General features: G+C 50.4%; 1 protein-coding gene across 1 annotated transcript; it reads right to left on the bottom strand.

Moving 5' to 3' along the window:
* Positions 1–4,775: 4,775 nt before the first annotated feature.
* LOC134346075 (uncharacterized protein C11orf98 homolog) lies at positions 4,776–12,193 on the bottom strand. Its single transcript, XM_063047379.1, has 4 exons — positions 12,140–12,193; positions 10,181–10,302; positions 8,591–8,688; positions 4,776–5,201 (listed from the first exon to the last, which is right to left on the bottom strand). Exons 1-4 carry the CDS (start codon positions 12,173–12,175, stop codon positions 5,089–5,091), a joined length of 369 nt encoding a protein of 122 aa, XP_062903449.1. The 5' UTR covers positions 12,176–12,193; the 3' UTR covers positions 4,776–5,088.
* Positions 12,194–14,539: the final 2,346 nt, after the last annotated feature.

Raw genomic sequence — 14,539 nt, 5'->3', positions numbered from 1 at the left:
CTCCAATCCTCCTGCACCACACCCGTGGCTAAGGACATTTTAAATATTTCTGCCAGGGCCCCTGCAATTTCTACACTAGTCTCTCTAAAGATCCAAGGAAATACCATGTCAGGCCTGGGGGATTTATCTACCTTTATTCGCTGTAAGACAGCAAGCACCTCCTCCTCTTGAATCTCCGTATGTTCCATGACACTACTGCTTGTTTCCCTTCCTTCCATATACACTATGCCAGTTTCCTGAGTAAATACTGATGCAAAAAAATTGTTTAAGATCTTCCCCATCTCCTGAGGCTCCACATAGATGACCACTCTGATCTTCTCGGGGACCAGTTTTGTCCCTTACTATCCTTTTACTCTTAATATACTTGTAGAAACCCTTTGGGTTTACCTTCACATTATCTGCCAAAGCAACCTCATGTCTTCCTTTTGCCTTCCTGATTTCCTCCTTTAGTATTTTCTTACATTTTCTATACTCTACAAGTACCTCATTTGTTCCTTGTTGCCTATACCTGCTATACAACTCTCTCTTTTTCTTAACCAGGTCACCAATATCCCTTGAAAACCAAGGTTCCCTATGCCTGTTAACTTTGCCTTTAATCCTGGCAGGAACATGCAAACTCTGCACTCTCAAAATTTCGCCTTTGAAGGCCTTCCACTTACTGAACACATCCTTGTCAGAAAACAACTCATCCCCATCCACTCTTCCTAGGTCCTTTCTCATTTCCACAAAATTGGCCCTTCACCAATTTAGAACCTTAACTCAAGGACCAGACCTATCCTTATCCATAATTAACTTGAAACTAATGACATTATGGTCACTGGACCCAAAATGTTCACCTACACATACCTCTGTCACCTGACCTGTCTGGTTCCCTAATAGAGATCAAACATCGAATCCTCTCTCGTTGTTAACTCTATATATTGATTTAGAAAACTTTCCTGAACACATTTGACAAACTCCAGGCCATCCAGCCCTTTCACAGTGTGGGAGTCCCAGTCAGTATGTGGAAAGTTAAAATCCCCTACTATTACAACTTTCTGTTTCTTACATCGGTCTGCTATCTCTCTACAAATTTGCTCCTCCAATTCTCTCTGACTATTGGTTGGTCTATAATACAACCCTATTAGTGTGGTCACACCTTTCCCGTTCCTCAGCTCCACCCATATGGCCTCTGTAGACGAGCCCTCCGGGCTGTCCTGTCTACGCACAGCTGTGATATTTTCCCTGACTAGTAATGCCACTCCTCCCCCTGTCATCCCTCCCCCTCTATCACGTCTGAAACAATGGAACCCCGGAACATTAAGCTGCCAGTCCTGCCACTCCTGCAACCAAGTCTCACTAGTAGCAATAATGTCGTAATCCCACATGGCAATCCACACCCTAAACTCATCTGCCTTACCTACAATACTCCTTGTATTGAAATTGATGCACCTGAGAACATTTCTATCACGTACAAACCTTTGATTTCTGTCTATACATGCAGTCCTCGCATGACCTTTATCCTCCTCCACCTCACTATCTGCTGTAACACTCTGGTTCCCCTCCCCCTGCAAATCTAGTTTAAACCCCCCCCCCGGAGCAGCATTAGCAAACCTTCCCACAAGGATGTTAGTCCCCCTCCAGTTCAGGTGCAACCTGTCCTGTCAGAACAGGTCCCACCATCCCTGGAACAAAGACCAATTGTCCAGAATCATGAAGCCCTCCCTCCTGCACCATCTCCTTAGCCACGTATTTAGCTGCATTATCTTCCTATTTCTAGCCTCACGAGCACGTGGCACGGGTAGCAATCCTGAGATTGCAACCCTGGAGGTCCTGTCCTTCAACTTTGCACCTAACTCCCTAAACTCTCTTTGCAGGACCTCCTTTTCCTCCCGTATTGGACCCTGCCTGGCAGATTTATCTGCACCCAATTGCCCACCATTGAGAACATCTACATAAACGCTGCCTGGACAGGGTGAAAAGCATTATCAAGGATGTATCTCACCCTAACCATGGACTTTTTACTCTCCTCCCATCCGGTAGGCGCTACAGGAGCCTCCGCTCCCGCACCAGCAGGCACAGGAAGAGCTTCTTCCCTGAGGCTGTGACCCTGCTGAACCTCACATCACAGCGCTAAGCAGTATTGCACCCATATTGTACTGTCTCAGTACTTTTATATTTGTGTGCTGTAGCACTTACTTTTTATTCGCAGTTATTCTGTAAATAACACTATTCTTTGCATTTCTGGTTAGATGCTAACTGCATTTCATTGGCTTTGCATCTGTACTCGGCACAGTGACAATAAAGTTGAATCTAATCTAATCTTCGTGAAGAATAGTGCTGGGAACTGACGGGAAAACCATCAGCTGGTGGCATCCGAGAGCTAAAACCCACTGGACACTTATCATTCTGCCAGAGCCCTGAAGCCGCCTCCTCAGTCTGACCTTTCCACTGTTTGTATCTGTCCCCATTGTAGTCAAGAACAGACTGAAGATCCAGATGTTTGTGACCTGCGTTCATGATTTCTTTCTAAATACCTCAGACCACAGCACTGTGTGGAAGGCTGGCCCTTGCACTGAGACAGAAGATGCCAGAACAAGTGCAGAGGCTGGAAAGTTTGTGTGGTGGCCCACTTGCTCTTGTCTGTGGTGGGCTTCTGTGTGCCTCAAGATCCCAATCACACCCTGAATGTGAGTCATTTTAGTACTGTGCCAGCTATCATTGCAACTTAACAAACGCCCCAGCTATGTGGGGAAAATTCATTTTATTAATGAAAATTCTAATTCTTACCAATACTTATTTATTTAGAAGTAAGAGTGCAAACAGAGCCTTCCAGCTCTTTGTTGCCAACAATCCACTCGATCTGGCTCAGGAAAGCAAAAGCCTCTTTCTCTGAAATCTGTATAGGGTCTCTGAAGTTGATGCTGCTTTGCCTCACTTTTATAGTCTCTGTGTCTGTCTCCCGGGGTAAATACAGATGCAAAGCAAAATTTAAGATCTCCCTCCCCATCTCATTCAGTGCCATACATGGATTACCCTTCCAGAAGATCAATTTTGGCCCTTACAATCCCTTTGCTCTTAATACATCTGTAGAATTACCTTAGGATTCTCCTTCACTTTGTCTGCTTGGGCAACCTTGTGCCTTCTTTTAGCCTTCCTGATTTCTTCAAAAAGACAGAATGTATGGTGATATCCAAAAAGAAGCAGAATCCTATCTGCAGGCTGAGAATAAACGGGGAAGACATGAAACAAGTACAGAACTTTTGCTACTTAGGAAGCTGGGTGACATCAGCTGGCAGGGGCGACAAGGACATCAAAAGTAGAATAGGGATGGCAAAAGACACCTTCACAAGAATGAAGAGCATACTAACCAACACTAAACTAGGCATGACAACCCACCTCAGAGTAATGAAATGTTACGTTTATCCAGTTATGTTATACAGCTCAGAATGTTGGACAATATCTATTAACATGAGGAAACAAATTGAAGCAGCAGAGATGTGGTTTTTGAGGAGGATGGAAAGAATATCATGGACAAAACGAATATCTAACGAGGATGTCATGAACAGAGCAAACCCAAAAAGAGAAATAATGTATGAGATCATGAAAAGGCAACGTAACTTCATTGGACATGTGATTAGGAAAGAGGAGTTAGAATCCATGGTAATTAAAGGAAATATTGAAGGGAAGAAAGCAAGAGAAAGACAAAGACAAATGATGATGGAGACAGCAGACAGAGAACTGGAAATGAATACCAATGAATCGATCCACTTGACCCGAAACGGGAGTGTGTGGGCCATGGCAGTCAAAGCTCAAACTGGGCAGGGAACCTGATGATGATTTATTTCCTAAGTGTTCTCCTGCAATAAGCACCTCATTTGTTCCTACCTGCCTATACCTGGTATGCACCTCCTTTTTTTCTTTTAACCAGGGCCTCAATATCTGCTGAAAACCAAGGTTCTCTACACCTGTCATCTTTACCTTTTATTCCGGCAGGTACATATAAAATTTGTACTCTCAAAATTTCACTTTTGAAGGCTTCCCATTTAACAAGTGCACCTTTACCAGAAAACAGCCTGTCCCAATCCTCATTTGCTAGATCCTTTCTGAGATTAAGAGCAAGGAAACATTCCTGAACACACTTAACAACCTCCATCCAATCTACTGTAGGAGAGTCCCAGTCAGTATGTGGACAGTTATAATCACCTGCTATAGCAACATTATGTTTCTTGCAACAGTCCGCAATCTTTCTGCAAAATCCCCGACTGTTGGGTGCTCTGTAATATATCCTCATTAACATGGTCATAGCAGAATTAGGCCATTTGGCCCATCAAGTCTGCTCTGCCATTTCATCATGGCTGATCCAATTCTCCTCCCAGCCGAAATCTCTGCCTTCTCCCTGTATCCCTTCATGCCCTGACTCAGCAAGAATCTATCAACCTCTGCCTTAAATATACATAAAGAGATGTCTTACCAACATCTGTCTCTCCACTAACTATTCCGAACTCTGGTTCTCATCCCCCTGCAACTCTTGGTTTAAACCCCACCGTGCAGCCCGAGCAAACCTTCCCACAAGGATATTAGTCCCCTTCCAGTTCAACTGCAAGCCATCTCTTCTGTACAGGCTTAGGTCCTGAGTACATCATAAAATCATGTTTTATAATCCTGCTTGAGTTCCCAGGCCTTCTTCCATCACTCTCAAATTTAAACAATCTTCCTCGAAAGATAATCGGCAGGACAGATTTTTTGAACTACGCTCCAAAACAGTGGAATTCAACACCCAAAACTGTAAGTGATGCAGACTCAAAACCTATTTAACTTTGCTTTGAAGTGACATGTTTTTTTCTTTTATTTCATGTTTATTTTCGTATTTGCACTTTGAACCATATTGCCTGTATGAAACGTGATCAGTATTACTTCAGACCGCACTGCCGTTGTGTCACTCCGTACAGGGGCCGTCAGGTGGAGCAGCACTAGAACTGGGTGCTATTAACCACCGTCTCTTCATGGTAGCGGTTTGGCCAGAGACGCAGATCGGTCTGGTTCCACACGCCAAGCACACCGAGGCCTCCAGCTCTGCCCTGTGCTTTTCACACCGACCACTCCACTTCACGACTGTTCGTCCTTCATGTCTACCTCCAGCACCTCCGTTTTCTGCTCTGCCCCTCCGTCCCTCACCCTCATGGCCACCGCCTGCCTGGTCCTTTGAAGAATGGGTTCAACTGGAAATGCCAAAGGACAAAAATATGGTCAAATCATTTGAATAGGAGTGACTCAGCAAACAGACTGCATGCTGGGGGGGGGGGTCAGAATTATCACTGACTAATGCTGTTAAATGTTATTTCGTGGCAGCAAGGCAAAAAACTTACAATAAATTATAATAAGGAACATATATAAAAATTGCAAGAAGAGAGCAAAAATGATGAGATAGTGTTCATGGGTTCAATGTCTGCTCAGAAATCTGATAGCAGTGGGGACAAAGTGTGTGTCTGCAGACTCCTGTACCTCTCCCTGATGGTAGCAATCAGAAGAGGACATGCCCTGAGTGATGAGGGTCCTTTTGGGTTGGGCACGTGGCCAAGTGGTTAACGCATTCATCTAGTGATCTGAAGGTTGCTAGTTTGAGCCTCAGCTGTGCCAGCGTGCCAGCGTGTTTGTGTCCTTGGGCAAGGCACACATTGCTCTAGTGTCTGTGCAAGGAGTGGCATGTGACCGAATCCTGAATTATCCCTTATGGACCGTGCCTTTAAAAAGAATGAGCTGCACAACACAAACAGCTTGTTACAGAGAGAGAGAGAGAGATGGGGGCAAAGACTGCTCACAGTTTGTTTGGAATTTCTGCAAGGACACTGCCAGCTTCTGAGCTCCTACAGAGAGAGAAGGGAGGACCTACTTGATGGACGGCTGGTGTTCAGCATGCTGAGATAAATACAAGGTCAGCTGGTAGACAGACAGACACATGATTTTGGACACTGGGTGAGCTTTGTTGTGCCCACAGAAAGGTGGGTTTTCAGAGGATCGATCAGTGGCTCTCACAGTGTGGAATAGGTGTGACCGGTGGGAAGTTATTAGTGTGTCCAACCCTCACCTGGGTTGATAACTTCATTACAGAAAACAGTCCCCTTTGCTGTGGTCACATTCAGTGACTTCTTAAGGATTTTGGAGGACAACGGGAAGCATCGGCTTACTCGAATAACCATAACACCTCTCTCTCTCCATCACTTCTCAACACAATACCACAAACTGAACTGAACTTTACTCATCATCGTAAGACTGTATCCCTTTACCCCCAGGCTTGAAGAAGCTTGGTTTTTATATTTCCACACATATATAAAATCATTGCTAATCTGTTTGATATATCTGATTTTATATTACTGTATCGCATAGGTACCAATAAATACCATTAGTTAATAGCAATACCAGACTCCAAAGTGTCTTCCATTTCTGCTGGTTCTTTAACCCGTCACGGGGAAAGGTAACAGGCGCCCCACACAGACTTCCAATCTGCGCCCTGTAAGGCATGAAAATGCCCGATGCAGGCCTCTCATGGTCTGAGTCGACGCTCCCTGGCTCCAATGATGGATGCCGCCTTTTTGAGGCCTCGTCTCCTGGTGTCCTCATTGCTGGGAAGCTAAGTGCCCATGGTGGAGCTGGCTGAGTTTACCACTGACTATACTGTTCTCTTTCTGAAATTCGTACTGTTGTAACCTATAGTCATTTCTATAAGCACTCTACTGCTGCCACAAAACAACAACTTATGCTATATACGTCAGTGATAATAAACCTGATTCAGATTCTTTCAGTGATAATACAGTGGCACGCAAAAGTTTGGGCACTCCTGGTCAAAAATTTCTGTTACTGTGAATAGCTAAGCGAGTAAGAGATGACCTGTTTTCCAAAAGGCATAAAGTTAAAGATGACACATTTCTTTTATATTTTAAGCAAGATTACTTTCTTATTTCCATCTTTTACAGTTTCAAAATAACAAAAAAGGAAAAGGGCCCAAAGCAAAATGGCAGTAGGTAGTAACACCCCCTTTGGCAAGTATCACAGCTTGTAAACGTTTTTTGCAGCCAGCTAAGAGTCTTTCAATTCTTGTTTGGGGGATTTTCGCCCATTCTTCCTTGCAAAAGACTTCCAGTTCTGTGAGATTCTTGGGCCATCTTGCATGCACTGCTCTTTTGAGGTCCATCCACAGATTCTCAATGATGTTTAGGTTGGGGGATTGTGAGGGCCATGGCAAAACCTTCATCTTGCGCCTCTTGAGGTAGTCCATTGTGGATTTTGAGGTGTGTTTAGGATCATTATCCTGTTGTAGAAGCCATCCTCTTTACATCTTCAGCTTTTTTACAGACAGTGTGATGTTCGATTCCAGAATTTGCTGGTATTTAATTGAATTCATTTTCCCCTCTACCAGTAAATGTTCCCCGTGCCACTGGCTGCAATACAAGCCCAAAGTATGATCAATCCACCCCCGTGCTTAACAGTTGGAGAGGAGTTCTTTGCATGAAATTCTGCACCCTTTTTTCTCCAAACATACCTCTGCTCATTGCGGCCAAAAAGTTCTATTTTAACTTCATTAATCTACAGGACTTGTTTCCAAAATGCATCAGGCTTGTTTAGATGTTCCTTTGCAAACTTCTGACACTAAATTTTGTGGTGAGGATGCAGGAAAGGTTTTCTTCTGATGACTCTTCCATGAAAGTCATATTTGTGCAGGTGTCGCTGCAGAGTAGAACAGTGAACCACCACTCCAGAGTCTGCTAAATCTTCCTGAAGGTCTTTTGCAGTCAAACGGGGGTTTTGATTTGCCTTTCTAGCAATCCTATGAGCAATTCTCTTGGAAAGTTTTCTTGGTCTTCCAGACCTCAACTCGACCTCCACCGTTCCTGTTAACTGCCATTTCTTAATTACATTATGAACTGAGGAAACGGCTACCAGAAAACACATTGCTATCTTCTTATAGCCTTTTCCTGTTTCTCCTGCTTTGTGGGCATCATTTATTTTAATTTTCAGAGTGCTAGGCATCCGCTTAGAGGAGCCCATGACTGCTGATTGTTGGGACAAGGTTTGAGGAGTCAGGGTATTTATAAAGCTTTGAAATTTGCATCTCCTGGCCTTTCCTAACGATGACTGTGAACAAGCCATAGCCCTAACAAGCTAATTAAGGTCAGAGACCTTGGTAAAAGTTATCTGAGAGCTCAAATCTCTCAGTGTGCCCAAACTTTTGCATGGTGCTCCTTTCCTTTTTTTCACTCTAAAATTGTACAAGACAAAAATAATACACTAATCTTGCTTAAAATGTTGAAAAGAATGTTTCATCTTTAACTTTATGACTTTTGGAGATCAGTTCATCTTCTAATCACTTAGCTGTTCACAGTAACAGAAATTTTGACCAGGGGTGCCCAAACTTTTGCATGTGACTGTAAACCTGATTCAGATTCTTTCATGGCATCCCGGCAAGAATCCAAACTAACATATCACCGTCAGGTTTAGAATGCCACCCGCATCTCTTTCTCACTGGGAACCCTACCCAGACGAGTGCTCCCAGCAGCTTACGCAAGCAGACATATTCCCCGAGGGGAAAGCAGGGAGAGATCGTCTCACGTACCATCCATAGCGGAGCGCTCCCTCTGACTGTGCTGAATCTGTTTCTGCAGCTTCCTCCTCTTCTTCCCAGAGAGTGTGATATTCGCCCTTTTATTGGAACTGCAAACGAGAACCATCAAACACGTACTGTAATGCACTGCTTAACCCAACCCCTCACAGAGCAATACCCGAGACTTACACAGGCCGCTGAGGACTGTGGTACAACAAAAGAATCTGGGAATACAAATCCATAATTCACTGAAAGTGCGTCACAGTGAGGTAGGGCTGTAAAGAAAGCTTTTAGCACAGAAATAAAAGTACTATGTATAGGAGTTGTGGGCATGTGGCCAAGTAGTTAAGGCGTTGGACTAGCAACCTGAAGGTCGTGAGTTCGAGCCCCAGCCGAGGGAATGTGTTGTGTCCTTGAGCAAGGCACTTAATCACACATTGCTCTGCGACGATACTGGTGCCAAGCTGTATGGGTCCTAATGCCTTTCCCTTGGACAACATTGGTATCGTGGAGAGGGGAGACTTGCAGCATGGGCAACTGCTGGTCTTCCATACAACCTTGCCCAGGCCTGTGCCCTGGAGAGTGAAGACTTTCCAGGCACAGATCCATGGTCTTGCAAGACAAACAGATGCCTTTACTACGTACAGGAGTTGGAATGTTATGTTGAAATTGTATAAGACATTGGTGAGCCCTAATTTGGAGTCTTGTGTGCAGTTTTGATCACCTACCTACAAGGAAGATATTAATAAGCTTGAAAGAACGCAGAGAAAATTTACAAAGTTTTGCCGGGACTTGAGAACCTGAGTTACAGGGAGAATTTGATTGAGGTATAGACAGGGTAAATGCAAGCAGACTTGTCCCACTGAAGTTGGGTGAGGTGACAACTAGAGGTCATAGGTGAAAGGGGAACTTCTTCATTCAGAATGTGGTGAGAACATGGAACGAGCTGGTAGTGTAGGTTTCATTTGAGATAAGTCTGGACAAGTACATGGATGGGAGGGATATGCAGGGCTATGGTAAAAAGCATTTTGGCATTGGCTAGATGAGTTGAAGGGCTTGGTTCTGTGCTGACTTGAAGTGCAGTCATTTGCTATTTGGGCGAAGTCTCCTTTGACCAGAACAGGAGAAGCAGACAGACAGCTGTGGAATTCCAGAGGGATAGGAAGATACCGCTGGCTCTGAGGTATTAAACTTGAGGCCAGAATTGGAAGAGTGCAGACCGTGGTTTGGGGATTGAATCAGGAGAGCAGGAGAGGGGTTTCAGATCGACCCAATGCCCTCGGTACTTCAAGTCTCTCAGTGCACAAACATTTCTCAATTCCCAGCTTGGGATAGACTCAGACCATGCACCCATGGCCCCTGGGAGAGGGCATTTCTGCGATCCACAACTTCTGACTGAGGAGACACACACAAAGTGCAGCAGGAGCTCGGTAGATCAGGCAGCACCTATAAAAAGGAGTGAGCAGCAGACGTTTCAGGCCGAGACCTTCTTCAGGACATCGACCCGTGACAGCAAAAAGCTTTGGAAAGTGGGAGTTACACAGCTTCACCGGCAAATGCCTGTGTCGGCACGAGAGACTGGCGCAACCGCTGCTCTCTCACCATCGCTTCTTCAGGTGATGGATGGTGATCAGACCCTCGTCAATCACAGCGCCAACTATAGCCTTCTTCCTCTTCGCTTTTCTGGCAACCCATCGCCTCTTGAAAAGCTTCCTCTGTAACTCCTGCAGAGGCCACAGGAGGAAAACAATTAGACACAAGCGGTTCTACAGATGCTGGAAATGCAGAGCAACTCACACAAAATGCAGGAGGAACTCAACCACTCAGGCAGCATCTATGGAAAAAAGTAATCAGTCAACATTTCTTCAAGATCAGAAAGAAAGGGGAGAAAGACAGTACATAAGGTTGGGGATGGGGAAGCTCTAGCTAGCAGGTGAAGGGGAAGGTGGGTGAGTGTGGGAAGGGGGGGAGGAGATGGAAAATGAGGTGTTGCTCCTCCATCCTGAGAGCGGCCTCTTTGTGGTCGTAGAGGCAGCCATGGACAGACATGTCGGAATGAGAATGGGAATAGGAAGCTGAACTGAGATGATTGGCCACCGGGAAATCCTGCCTTTTGTGGTGCAAAAGGCGAAAGTGCTCACCAAGTACGTTAGGTCACACCGATGTACACACAGGGGGAACACTGGACACAACTGATGACCCTGACAGGCTGACTGGTGAAGTGTCACCTCACCTGGAAGGACTGTTTGGGCCTCTGAGTAAACCCTCAAAATGATTTACTGCAATAAAAAGAGGCCATTCAGGCCATCAAGTCTATTCCAGATCCCAGCAGAAAATTCTCACCAGTCCATTTCTGAGCTGCATTGGAATACCCCCAGCTTCTCTAGCCTAACGCCCCTTGCAGGAATTATTCCACAATATCTCAGCACCACCTCTGGCACTTTCAAAATCTGCCAAAGTGAAGTGGGAATATAACACCTCTACTTCCTTAGGAGTTTGCCAAGATTTGATATAGTAAAAACTCTGACGAACTTCGATAGGTGTGGTGGAGAGTACACTGACTGGCTGCATCGCGGCCTGTATAGAAACACCAATGCCCTTGAACGGAAAATCCTCCAAAAGGATTTGGCACAGTCCATCACGGGTAAAGCTGTTCAGATCATTGAGCGCATCTACACGGGATGCAGTGCAGGAAAGTAGAATCCATCATCAGGGCCACCCCTCCCCCAAAACTCACCCTCACCCCTCCCCTCCCCCCACCCTCAGCCCCTCCGCTCCTCCCTCCAACCTCACACCTCCACTCCAGCCACCCTCACCCACTCCCCTCCCCCACCCCTCCACTCCCCCTCACCCCTTCCTTCCTCCCCCCAACATTACCCCTCCCCACCCCACCCTCACCCCTCCACTCCCCCACCCTCACCCCTCTCCTCCCTCCTATCCTTCGTCTCCCCTCCACCCACCCTCACCCCTCCCCTCCTCCACCCTCACCCCTCCCCTCCAGCCACCCTCACCCCCTCCACTCCCCCCTACCTCACCCCTTCCCTCCTCCCCCCAACTTTACCCCTCCCCTCCCCCCAACCTTCGTCTCCCCTCCACCCACCCTCAGCTCCTCCGCTCCTCCCTCCAACCTCACACCTCCACTCCAGCCACCCTCACCCACTCCCCTCCCCCACCCCTCCACTCCCCCTCACCCCTTCCTTCCTCCCCCAACCTTACCCCTCCCCACCCCACCCCACCCCCACCCCACCCTCACCCCTCCACTCCCCCACCCTCACCCCTCTCCTCCCTCCTATCCTTCGTCTCCCCTCCACCCACCCTCACCCCTCCCCTCCTCCACCCTCACCCCTCCCCTCCAGCCACCCTTCCCCTCCAGCCACCCTCACCCCCTCCACTCCCCCCTACCTCACCCCTTCCCTCCTCCCCCCAACTTTACCCCTCCCCTCCCCCAACCTTCGTCTCCCCTCCACCCACCCTCAGCCCCTCCGCTCCTCCCTCCACCCTCACCTACTCGCCTCCCTCCCTCCCTCGCTTGCCTCCATCCTCATCCCCACCACCAGTTACCGTGCGCGGACGATTAATTTTGCCTCCCGGGGCCATGTTTGCTGCACGCTCTCCCACCGGATATGTCGTTGCAGTTCACGCTGTCAATTATCGGCAAGCAGCCAATGGCGATCCGGGGGCGGGTGCAATGGGAAAGCGGGGGCGATCCGCCGAGGCTGCCGCTCCGGAGTGAAGTCGGCGTTTATCCGGGGCGGCGGGCGCTCGGAGTGAAGTCGGCGTTTATCCGGGGCGGCGGGCGCTCGGAGTGAAGTCGGCGTTTATCCGGGGCGGCGGGCGCTCGGAGTGAAGTCGGCGTTTATCCGGGGCGGCGGGCGCTCGGAGTGAAGTCGGGGTTTATCCGGAGCGGCGGGCGCTCGGAGTGAAGTCGGCGTTTATCCGGAGCGGCGGGCGCTCGGAGTGAAGTCGGCGTTTATCCGGAGCGGCGGGCGCTCGGAGTGAAGTCGGCGTTTATCCGGAGCGGCGGGCGCTCGGAGTGAAGTCGGCGTTTATCCGGAGCGGCGGGCGCTCGGAGTGAAGTCGGCGTTTATCCGGGGCGGCGGGCGCTCGGAGTGAAGTCGGGGTTTATCCGGAGCGGCGGGCGCTCGGAGTGAAGTCGGCGTTTATCCGGGGCGGCGGGCGCTCGGAGTGAAGTCGGCGTTTATCCGGGGCGGCGGGCGCTCGGAGTGAAGTCGGCGTTTATCCGGGGCGGCGGGCGCTCGGAGTGAAGTCGGCGTTTATCCGGAGCGGCGGGCGCTCGGAGTGAAGTCGGGGTTTATCCGGAGCGGCGGGCGCTCGGAGTGAAGTCGGCGTTTATCCGGAGCGGCGGGCGCTCGGAGTGAAGTCGGGGTTTATCCGGAGCGGCGGGCGCTCGGAGTGAAGTCGGCGTTTATCCGGGGCGGCGGGCGCTCGGAGTGAAGTCGGCGTTTATCCGGGGCGGCGGGCGCTCGGAGTGAAGTCGGCGTTTATCCGGAGCGGCGGGCGCTCGGAGTGAAGTCGGCGTTTATCCGGAGCGGCGGGCGCTCGGAGTGAAGTCGGCGTTTATCCGGGGCGGCGGGCGCTCGGAGTGAAGTCGGCGTTTATCCGGAGCGGCGGGCGCTCGGAGTGAAGTCGGCGTTTATCCGGAGCGGCGGGCGCTCGGAGTGAAGTCGGCGTTTATCCGGAGCGGCGGGCGCTCGGAGTGAAGTCGGCGTTTATCCGGGGCGGCGGGCGCTCGGAGTGAAGTCGGCGTTTATCCGGGGCGGCGGGCGCTCGGAGTGAAGTCGGCGTTTATCCGGAGCGGCGGGCGCTCGGAGTGAAGTCGGCGTTTATCCGGAGCGGCGGGCGCTCGGAGTGAAGTCGGCGTTTATCCGGAGCGGCGGGCGCTCGGAGTGAAGTCGGCGTTTATCCGGAGCGGCGGGCGCTCGGAGTGAAGTCGGCGTTTATCCGGGGCGGCGGGCGCTCGGAGTGAAGTCGGCGTTTATCCGGAGCGGCGGGCGCTCGGAGTGAAGTCGGCGTTTATCCGGGGCGGCGGGCGCTCGGAGTGAAGTCGGGGTTTATCCGGAGCGGCGGGCGCTCGGAGTGAAGTCGGCGTTTATCCGGAGCGGCGGGCGCTCGGAGTGAAGTCGGCGTTTATCCGGGGCGGCGGGCGCTCGGAGTGAAGTCGGCGTTTATCCGGGGCGGCGGGCGCTCGGAGTGAAGTCGGCGTTTATCCGGAGCGGCGGGCGCTCGGAGTGAAGTCGGCGTTTATCCGGAGCGGCGGGCGCTCGGAGTGAAGTCGGCGTTTATCCGGAGCGGCGGGCGCTCGGAGTGAAGTCGGCGTTTATCCGGAGCGGCGGGCGCTCGGAGTGAAGTCGGCGTTTATCCGGGGCGGCGGGCGCTCGGAGTGAAGTCGGGGTTTATCCGGAGCGGCGGGCGCTCGGAGTGAAGTCGGCGTTTATCCGGGGCGGCGGGCGCTCGGAGTGAAGTCGGGGTTTATCCGGAGCGGCGGGCGCTCGGAGTGAAGTCGGCGTTTATCCGGAGCGGCGGGCGCTCGGAGTGAAGTCGGCGTTTATCCGGGGCGGCGGGCGCTCGGAGTGAAGTCGGCGTTTATCCGGGGCGGCGGGCGCTCGGAGTGAAGTCGGCGTTTATCCGGGGCGGCGGGCGCTCGGAGTGAAGTCGGGGTTTATCCGGAGCGGCGGGCGCTCGGAGTGAAGTCGGCGTTTATCCGGAGCGGCGGGCGCTCGGAGTGAAGTCGGCGTTTATCCGGGGCGGCGGGCGCTCGGAGTGAAGTCGGCGTTTATCCGGGGCGGCGGGCGCTCGGAGTGAAGTCGGCGTTTATCCGGGGCGGCGGGCGCTCGGAGTGAAGTCGGGGTTTATCCGGAGCGGCGGGCGCTCGGAGTGAAGTCGGCGTTTATCCGGAGCGGCGGGCGCTCGGAGTGAAGTCGGCGTTTATCCGGGGCGGCG

The sequence above is a fragment of the Mobula hypostoma genome, chromosome 5 (assembly GCF_963921235.1).
Source record: "Mobula hypostoma chromosome 5, sMobHyp1.1, whole genome shotgun sequence".
NCBI lineage: Eukaryota > Metazoa > Chordata > Chondrichthyes > Myliobatiformes > Myliobatidae > Mobula > Mobula hypostoma.
Note: the sequence above shows the minus strand (reverse complement) of the source record. Positions and strands in the feature narration are given on the sequence as shown.